Below are 10,211 nucleotides of genomic sequence, written 5' to 3'. Positions count from 1 at the left end.
GGCTACATCGATGTTATGCCCGTCGCCTATCAGCCATCGGGTGTGACTCGACACCAATGGCAAGTACCTCGCTATCTCACGCCATAGAAAGGAGCATCTCCGCCCTCCTCGGGCCCAGCCCTCTGGGCCTGCCCCCCATAATGGATAGTCATAATCCGGCTCCAAAACCCCTACGGCTCCAAGATGAAGAGGGAAGCATGTCGGGCAAGGAGCAGCTCTTGTCTCTCCAGGAGAGACACCACCCCTAGACCACCCTCCCTGAGGGGGAGGCAGATACGCTCCCATGCCACCAGGTGCACCCCACGGCCCCCTCCATGTGAGTCCCATAAGAAGCTCCGAAGAAGTCGCTCAATCTTCAGTAGAACAGACATTGGCACCACCGTATTTGCCATAAGATAGATGGGCATGGAGCCCAGTACAGATCGAATCAGCGTGACTCTGCCCATCATAGATAGGGACGCTGCCCGCCAACCCTCTAGTCTGCTTTGAACCCGCTGCACCAGCCCAGTGCACTCAGAGACTCGCAATCTCCTACCCGAGATCGGAACACCCAGATAGGTCCAGGTCCCGTCCTGCTCGGGCATCTCCAGAATCCTCCGAATCCCCCGTCGAACCCCAAGTGACGTACTAGGGCTGAAGGAGATGGAGAATTTCTGGCCATTAACTCTCTGACCGGATACAGTGCAGTAGGCGGCCAAAACCCTCCTGATAGTCTGAGCGTCCACTACGCGAGCCCGAGTCAGGAGGAGGCAATCATCGGCAAAGAGTAAATGTGATATCGGCTGGGCCCCTGGAGCAGGGACATAAGCCCACAGCTCTCCGATGGCGCACGCAGCCCGCAGAGCCCGAGACAAGACATCAGAACAAATGATAAACAAGTCGGAGATAACGGACATCCCTGCCGAAGCCCCATAGTAGAACTGAAAAATGGAGATGGAAAACCGTTGACTAAGATAGAAAACCTCGATCCCCGAACACACCCCAAAACCCACCCAATCCATGTCTTATGGAACCCCAGACTCTCCAAAGCTAGCCTAAGAAAGCTCCACCGGATTCTATTATAAGCTCGTTCCATATCCAGCTTGACAGCCATCAGGCTTCGCCGCTTCGAGGCCCATCGAAGATCCCACATCATCTCTTGGGCCACCATGACGTTATCGGAAATACTCCTACCTCTCACAAAAGCACCCTGCTCCTGACAGATGATGCCAGAGAGGAGGGGCTTCATACGATCAATCAGTATTCTTGCCACAACTTTGTATAAAGTAGTGCACAAACTGATCGGCCTAAAGTGGCTCGGCTCGGCTGCGTCCTGACGCTTTTGTTGGACATATTCTGCCGCTGTGCGGGCCATACCTTGCGGGGTCCCTGAGCAGCACAGGAAGGGTCACTGTCAACATGTCCTGCCGCCTGCCAACGGCGATGGCTTGGTTAGTAGGTGGGTTATACCCGAGGGTCCCTGAACCCATGGCGAGGCCAGGTCGGAGTTCGGGGTGGGCGAGGCCTCGTCGGAGTCGACTCGTGGCGCTACCTTTGGTGGGTTTTAAGGAAATAGAGTTGCGCCTTCACTAACACCGGTCGGTTTTGGTGTAATGGTAGCGCTTGATCCTGACAACTGGTATCAAAGCCAGAGGTCTCGAGTTCGAAACCCAAGCATCGCGTTGGGGGGGATGTTGGACATATTCTGCCGTTGTGCGGGCCATACCTTGCGGGATCCCTGAGCAGCACAGGGAGGGTCACTGTCAACATGTCCTGCTGCCTGCCAACGACGATGGCTTGGTTAGTACGTGGGTTATACCCGAGGGTCCCTAAACCCATGGCGAGGCCAGGTCGGAGTCCGGGGTGGGCGAGGCCTGGTCGGAGTCGACTCATGGCGCTGCCTTTGGTGGGGTTTAAAGAAATAGAGTTGCGCCTTCACTAACACCGGTCGGTTTTGGTGTAATGGTAGCGCTTGATCCTGACAACAGCTTTTTTAAGCGTGACAAATGTGGCCTTCCAGTCGTCAGGCATCCCTGCCCGACTGAAAAAACACAAGACCGCTTCCACCACTGCAGTCCGGACGATACCCCAGTATCTCCGAAAGAAGAAATGTGGGAAGCCATCTGGACTAGGGGCCCCATCCTCATCCAGTGCCCAGATAGCCTCACGCACCTCCCCCTCCGTCACTGGTCGAACCAACATAGCATTCTCGGTCATATCAATTTGGGAATTAGCCCTCGGGAGCTGGCCGGCAGCATTAGACCCACTATCCTCCGTCCAACGAGAGCGAAAGAAATCAAGCAGGATATGGCTGATGGCCGAATTCGCCCTCCACCCGGTGGCCCTGCTCATCCCGCAAGGATCGAATCATATTCCTCTGCCTTCTGATAATCGTAGAACGGTGAAAGAAACTAGTGTTACGGTCACCCTCTCTGACCTACTGAATTCTGGATTTTTATCTCCAGAAGATCTCATGTTGACACAGAATCGAGTGGTGAGTGGCGAGAAGTCCCCGGAGGCTCACCATATCGGCCTCGGGGAGCGCGCCCATCTGATCTTCTCTTCTTTGGAGTTCAGCAATCGCGGCCTCCACATCCTCCAACTTCCTAAAGATGTCGCCCACTACCTCACGGTTCCAACGCGTCGCTTAGTCAATTCCAATTTACGTGAAACCCTCTGCATGGCGTCACCGCGAACCGGCAGACTTCAAGCTCCTCGGACAATATCCCAGGATTGAAGGAGAGACAACCAAACCTTCTCGAAGCGGAAGGGACACTGGTGACTAGAACCTGATACCGTCGAAATGTTTAGTTTCCTTCTAGTTTCTTCTTTTTTACTTGTTCTGTTTTGATAGTATATTTTTCTAATTTTTATTTCTATTTATTTAAATATACATTGACTTATTACATTTTGCATTTATAGACTGTCTACTCTATTTCCGTTTTTATTATGTAACTACCTTTTGTTTCATTTCCGGCCATTCTCATTCTTTTTTAACAAAAAAAAAAATTGCACATTCTGCTTGGTCCTGCTGTTTAATATATCCGTCCGCATTGTTTAGTTTTTCTGCTTTTTTTTTGGGATAGTATTTTCTTATTGTACTTTATTTTGCTGGTGATTATTTCCATTCAAATTGTTTAATTTATCTTTTTTTGGTGGATTTTAATTTTCTTTTAATAATCAATTTTGTACATATTTTGAGTTTGATTTAAGCTCCTTACTAGCTAGGGGTGTAAATTAGCCAAGCAGCTTAAATTTAACTTGGGCCTAAGCTCGGCTTGATAATTACCAAGCTCAGGTAGCTCAAAAAAAATTTCAAAATGAGCTCGACCAGTAAAATTCTCAACTCACAAAAAATTAATCAAATATATATATTTTTAATAATATTATATTATTTATAATAAATTTTAATTTAATATTTTAAAATATAATATCATGCTATATTTTTAACTATAATTTTTTAAAGTTATGAGTAAAGCTAAAATTCATACATAAACTCGAGCTTGATATTTAAGTTGAGCCAAATCAATCTTGATTACTAATTTTTTTTTAATCGAATTAAGTTCGAGTTTGGATATTAAATCTCTTAGGTATTTTTGAATCAAATCAAAGCTCAAGTCTCTAACTATTTTCACATGCAAGAGAATAATAATTTTCACATGCTGATTTTCTGGTCTACACAAAAGAATCAGCAATGTAGCTACAAATAAATTTAAAAGAAGAAGATTCAACTTGTAGGCAAGCATTACTTCGGCTAATTATGTACATCCAAAGATGGACAAATGTACCACTTATTTCTGCTTCTTCCACCTTTTATCTCACCAAACTCAGAAATCCCAAGACCGGACCGTTCTGAAGAAAATATAATTCATAGTAACAACTACAGTTTAATAAACATGTAGAAGAAATTAATATGCAATTGCTACCATCAAATGAGCCATCTGATTTCCAAACAATAACTTTTTCCCCCTTTATTAATACACAATTCATCTCCCACCAGCTTAATAAGCTTGCACACCGCCCCCCTTTTCCAAACAAGCAAAAATTAACCGAGTATAGCAAATTTCACATCATACCGTATAAAAAAGAATTATCAATGAACGGTTATGATTATTTGAAATTGACAACCAACAAAAACATTTCTATACACGCATGGACACCTGTGCTCTCTAGTATTTAACATACAACACTCCTTTTTTAACCCTCGTGTTATTACTTAAAGAATTTAGGAGGGGATACACCTTAAGTTCTTTTCCATCCGAATTACCTTCTGTTCTGAGACCCTCTTATCTACTGGCAAGTGGTGAAATGAGCCCGCTGACCAAAAGCACCCAACATTTGGCACCCAAGTTCCAACAACTTCCCTGCATTACAAAAATCAAACACAATTATTCCCTCCACCAACCTAAAGTAAAGGCATGCACAATAATAATAATAACAAGCACTACCCCTCACCAAACACCAACTCCCAATTTTTAATACCAAACAACCTAGACGACATACAATACCCATAACACCCACCCTTTTCTCTCTCTCTCTCTCCCAGTATTGCATGCTAATTCATTCCCCTTGACATCTGTCTTTAAAGAAATGATATGACGAGAGTCGTCTCGTTGGTTGTGGCTATTTCAGGGATATCCAAACCTAAGAAGATCAAAGAGGTTTTTTTTAATATATATTTTAACGCTTGGAAAAGTGAGAGCCAGCCCACGGACAACGACGCTGCCAGCTTTCGCATCTAGCTCACAGCTAATAATAACGAACAAGAAATAATAAGAAATATGATAATATAATAGAAAATGGAAAGAAGAGAACAGGGGGAAAATATCATGAGAAAATAGAAAAGGGCAAATGATAGAGACCCTCCACCGCAAACGCCACCGACAAAAGCACACTCATGACCACTTTTAATTTAAGTCTCGGTACTTAAACTCCGTGCTACAGACACCTCTGGGTGAGAGTAGCATCGAATCTCACCATCTAATCGGAATAATCTCGTCCATTCTTTTCCCGGTTAAATCGTTATTATCAGGGAAAGAAAATAATTAAAAAGTTCGCCGGAATATTCCTATATCCAACGCCGACCGCGTTGCAGGAAAGCATAAATAGTTTGACGATAAATTCACCAAAAGCAATAGTTAAGATATGATGATTAGTACTGACCTCTCCTTGGCTTGGCGGCCTTGACGGTCTTCCTGGCGGCTGTCGGCGCGACGGCGGCGGGGGTCTCCTCCTCCGGCGGGAAAAGAACGGCGTCGATTCCCTGGACGGAGATCCGGCCGTCGGTGTAGATATCGGGGTCGAAGAGATAAGCGGAACCCTCTCCTTGGCCGAACTTGACGGAGCCGTCAGCCTCCCGCGCGACCACCTTGTGGGGCAGCCGGAGCGTGTCGTAACGCACCTTCCCGAAACGCCGCACCGCGTTGTACATGCTCTCCTCCGTTTGATACTCCGGGACCAGGTGGTAGTACACAATCTGCTCCGGTGCTCCGGGCTCGCTCAGCTGATCCGCCGTCAGCTTCGCCATGGCATCGTCGTTGGGGGCGAGGACGGTGAGGACGTAGCCCTCGGAGACCAGACGGCCCATCTCGGTGGCTAAGGATGTGAGATTTACCAGAATGTCGGCGAGCTCGTTGTAGCCGCCGTAGAGAAGGAGGGTCTGGATGAAGTCCTTGACCTGGCTCTCGCCATCGAACCAGTGCTTGCCGGAGCCGGGGCCCGGGGCAGGGGCGGGGGCCAGGGACGGGCCAGGGGCCATGGCGTCGTAGATAGGGAGGGCCGGCGGGGAGCCGGCAGGGGCGGGAGGGGCGGGCTTCTTGAGGCGGTGGGTGCGGGGATCCACCTCGGGGGCGCCGGTGGGGAGAATGGCGGAGATGGAGGCGAGGCTGCGCCGGCGGTTGAAGTCCTCCTGGACGGATCGGGGGACGAGAAGGCGCTCGATGCCGTGAATCACGCCGTCAGGGCGGACCACCGAGTCCGGGTGGACCACGGCGGCGAGGTCAACCCTCTTTGCCTCGCGGGAGCCGGAAAGGTGGAGGGGGTCGGCGGCGAGGGTCCGGTGGCGGGCGGGTTCCGATGTCGGCCACGAATCGGAGCCGATCCGGGTAGGAATAACATGGAATAAGATCAGAGTCTGGAGGGATTTGAGATTTCTGGGTTCCAACAGAAATCGTTTGAACTCGGGGTCGAGATCGCGCTCCAGGGCTTCGTTGCGGGGGGCGAAGATGGTGACGTTGTGGCGGCCGACAGCGTCCTCAAGGGTTTGGAGGAGGAGGGCCTTCTCAACGAGCTCGGCGAGCTCGGTGTAGTGGGAGTCGAGGAGGGCGACGAGGACGGAGTTGGAGTTGATCTGGCCGGAGCCGGAGCCGGAGGGCAATGTGGACCGGGAGACGGGGTTCTCCGGCAATGCGGAGGAGACGCCGGCAGCGGAAATCAGTAAAACAAGAGAGAGGATCGTCGGAGCGCCGCCATAGATCTGGGAATACATGGCGCCGGAGGAGGAAGAAACCCAAAAGCCTTCTCCTCTCTCCCTCCTGTGCGGTATTATCTCTGCTTTCCCTTCTCTTTTCTTTGGCTTTTATTATTTGGTACCGCGTGAGCGGTGAATTAACTGGACTTTGTTTATTTCAATGGCTTTGTTTATAAGCGAAAAACGACACGTGGCGACAGCAGACGGCTCAGGACAGGCTGGTGTGGGGACCACAGACCACCTCGCGACCTAAGGAGCTCAGAACGGGTGACGGTCTTGAGTTTTAACTTCAGTAAATCTAGGATAAGGACACGTAAAATGACATGTTTAGCCTCGTAATTTCCTTTTTTTTATTCCCAGTGTTATATTAATAGAGAGGTAACCATGTGACGGGGGAAGGTGTCCTGGAGCCGAAGGACTCTTTTACCCTCTTGCTCTCTCACTTGCTGGGCGTCGAAGTAACTCTTTCCAAAAGCAATGGGAACGGAATCCTTTGACAGTTATGCCCCTCCATGATGCTGACGTCCACTGGAGCAGGTCGTTTGTGCGCGACTGTTTCGAATTTGGACTCAAATTTAACCCGCCCCTTACAAAAATTGAATCATAAATAGACAACGGTAGTATATATTATATGTTACTCTTATTTGTTATCCAAAAATAGATATTTTATATGGTATTTATTAATTTAAAGTGAGCTTTTTTTTATAGCTCGTCCTCGAGAGCTAGACCTCGACTCCGGTAGCTCGACCTTGATATGGCAGCCCGGCCTCAGCGCGATACCTCAGCTTTCGACATGGTAGTTCAGTCTTTTATGGTAGTTTAGCCTTGACCTTAGCGCAATAGCTCGACCTTGGCATGGTAGGTTGGTTTTTTGAGCTCGTCCTGATTGATTTGATTTTGATTAGCTTGATTCTGGTTTGCTTTTCTGTCGGCGTCACGCATTTCATGCACATGAGGCTTGTGTCTCGGGTGGCATGGAAAGGCAATCTTCAATGACTCGCATCCATAGAAGACAGCGCTTGAGGGCAGTTGCAAAAGAGGGGTTGAATGTAGAAGTATCCATAAAAGCTTGAGAGTCTCTTCTTAGGAGCCTCTCGCCATGAAAATTTGAGAGTCTCTCCTTGGAAGCCTCTCGCAATGAGAGTCTCTTACTATATGTGCTTGAGAGCTTCTCTTTAGAAGCCTCTCGCCTTAAGAGTCTTATTTATGCTTGAGAGTTTTGAGTCCTTTCCCCCCTTCGAGATTCCTTAGCGCTGTTTACATAGAGGAGGGAGCGTGAATCCGTTACGATTTAGAGGTGAAAATCAAAAAATTGTCCTAACCTCCTTCCTTTTATGGATTCAACTCTGTCGTAATCTCCTTTCTTGCTTGGATCCCACCATAAATCTTTTTTTTTTGAGTTCAAATCTTTTTTAAATACTAGCTACATGTCCATCCCCGATGAGGAGGTCGGTTTTACGCCATATCTAAGCTATTAACGAAAATAAAGTCTCTGTTAAGCATTTATAATATTTATCTAAGTAAAAAGTTTCTTTTTAAGATCATATCTTTATAGTCATTAATTAGGAGGAAATCAATGGACAATGTTTTAGGTTGGGGTAGCTATTATTACTCATAATTGGGCACTATTTTCTCATAATAAACAGTACTTATCACAACAACCATCTAGTTTTGCAGAGTTAAGAGTTCAGCAACAAAATGCAGCGATTATAATTGCTGTAACAATCAACAATAGTTTTTGAAGAGGACGGAAAATGCTTTAGGACCCAACTAATCTCAAAGCAAAGGCGATGCGTCCTGCGAAGATGGATACTGCACACTACAAAGTACGACCCCACTCCATATCACAGTAAACGTATTAAATAGATCATAACAAATAGTATATTATTGTTACTCTTTATTTGACATTCAAAAGTTGATATAATCAGAGTAATTATGCAAAAATAACAACAGGATCTTGAGATCCACTTGCTAAGTTGTTTAAGAGCAGCTTTGTTTCAGCTAAGTTGGCTTGAGCTCAACTACAAATCAAATCAAATTTGAGCTTGCAACCTTTTTATATTTTAGATTTCAACTCGATATTTTTCACTTGGAAAGATAGGTGCCATGCCACAAGATATTGACAAAATAGCTGTTGTTATATAATTATTCCTGATAATAGCTATTAACAAGATTAAATCAATGGACTATTTGTAGTGGTTTAGAGAAAAATCAATGGACAACGATTTAGGCCAGCGTATGTGTTATTTCTCATCATTGATCACTATTTTGCTGATAATAAAAAATAATTATATTAACAGTCATCTAGTTTTGCAGAGTTAGCGTTTAATTGATAAAACAACCAATAATAATTTTGAAGAGGATGGAAAAGGGTTCGGGACCCTGCTAATATCAAAAGAAAGGCTATATTGTGATGTCTCATGAGGCACGAAACAACGTACAACCCCATCCATATCTCACTAATCCTATTAACTGCGCCATTAATGCTCTCTCACCACAGAGCAGGATATCAACGGGGATCAATAGTTCAATATTTTATCCATTTCTGAACCTGACAATTTCAACCTGGAATCGTGTCGGTGGTAGATTTAAAAATTAAAAATTATATATGATTATGATTTTGATGATTCTCTGATTCAAAATTAAATTCAATATGAAAATTAAGTCTAAACATACTTGATTTTTAATATTTTTAATATCCTTTATATTTTATATAAATTTAAAATATTATATTATGAATTTGGTTCTGATATGGCCTAAAATCGGCCTCCTATTATTTTTAGAAAGATTTGAATTCAAAAAAGTTTGAATTCTTAGCAAGTGCAAAAAAAAATAAGATTATGGCATATTTGAATTTAGATAAGAAATGAGATTTTGGTACTTTTGATTTTTGCCTCCAAATCGTAATGAATCCACATTCTCCCTATGTAAATAGGACCAAGAGATCCTAAAGTAGGGGGAGAGAGAGGCTCCCAAGCACACAAGATAGCGAGAGGCTCCTAAAAAAAATTCTCAAGCATAGATAGCAAGAGGCTCTCATCGTAAAAAGCTTCCAAGAAGAAGTTCTCATAGCGAAAGTCTCCCAAGAAGAGGCTCTCAAACTCTCATGGCCGCCTCTGCATTTGACTGTTTTTCTACGATTACCCCTAAGCACCGCCTTCTCTTTGCATGGGATGCATGCTCTTGAGACCAAGTACGAGTCCTTGAAAGCTGTCCTTTCGTGCCACTCGAGACATAAGCATCGTACACATAGGATGCGCGATAGCTCACCAGAAGGCTGACCGGAATTAGGCCAATCAAGACAATCTCAGAGACCGAGCTATCACGCTGAAGGCCGACCTAATGTATGAAGGCCCAGCTAACGTACTGAGGCCGAGTTACAGAGTTAAGGCTGAGCTATTCTGTACTCCAGGCCGAGCTCTCCAAATCGAGCAATCTAGGCCGAGCAATTCAGGCCGATCACTCCAAGCCAAAGCAATTCAAGTCGAATAATCCAGGAAGAGACTACTTTAATTTTTTCTCTTATATTTTTTCTTTCTATCTCTCACTGTTATTCCAAACCCCTGCCCGACTTAAACATTAAAGGGCCTGCTAGAGCCAATTCAACGAGCCTTTCTCTTTTTTGTTATATGCAGATCAGCATCTCTCCGTAGATTGATTGGCACTCCCCATGCCACTATAGTTAGACAGGATTTTGGCATCAACATGTTTGATTATGGATTGTATTATGAAAATATGGATGATATCTTTAAGTTTGTTATTT

The 10,211-nt window shown here is 45.4% G+C and overlaps 1 protein-coding gene across 1 annotated transcript; it reads right to left on the bottom strand.

Moving 5' to 3' along the window:
• Nucleotides 1–3,923: 3,923 nt before the first annotated feature.
• LOC103717029 (fasciclin-like arabinogalactan protein 17) lies at nt 3,924–6,590 on the bottom strand. The gene is made up of 2 exons (XM_008805260.4): nt 5,143–6,590; nt 3,924–4,343 (listed from the first exon to the last, which is right to left on the bottom strand). The coding sequence occupies exons 1-2, from the start codon at nt 6,464–6,466 to the stop codon at nt 4,270–4,272; spliced, it is 1,398 nt and encodes a 465-aa protein (XP_008803482.1). The 5' UTR covers nt 6,467–6,590; the 3' UTR covers nt 3,924–4,269.
• Nucleotides 6,591–10,211: the final 3,621 nt, after the last annotated feature.

This window comes from Phoenix dactylifera, unplaced genomic scaffold (assembly GCF_009389715.1).
Source record: "Phoenix dactylifera cultivar Barhee BC4 unplaced genomic scaffold, palm_55x_up_171113_PBpolish2nd_filt_p 000455F, whole genome shotgun sequence".
NCBI lineage: Eukaryota > Viridiplantae > Streptophyta > Magnoliopsida > Arecales > Arecaceae > Phoenix > Phoenix dactylifera.
This window is presented reverse-complemented; position numbering and strand designations above follow the sequence as displayed.

Excerpts from the sequence above, each read along its gene's own strand:
- LOC103717029 (XM_008805260.4), bottom strand. The coding sequence starts at position 6,466 with ATGTATTCCCAGATCTATGGCGGCGCTCCGACGATCCTCTCTCTTGTT. Across the intron at positions 4,344-5,142 it reads GGCCGCCAAGCCAAGGAGAG|GGAAGTTGTTGGAACTTGGG; the intron begins GTCAGTACTAAT and ends TTTGTAATGCAG.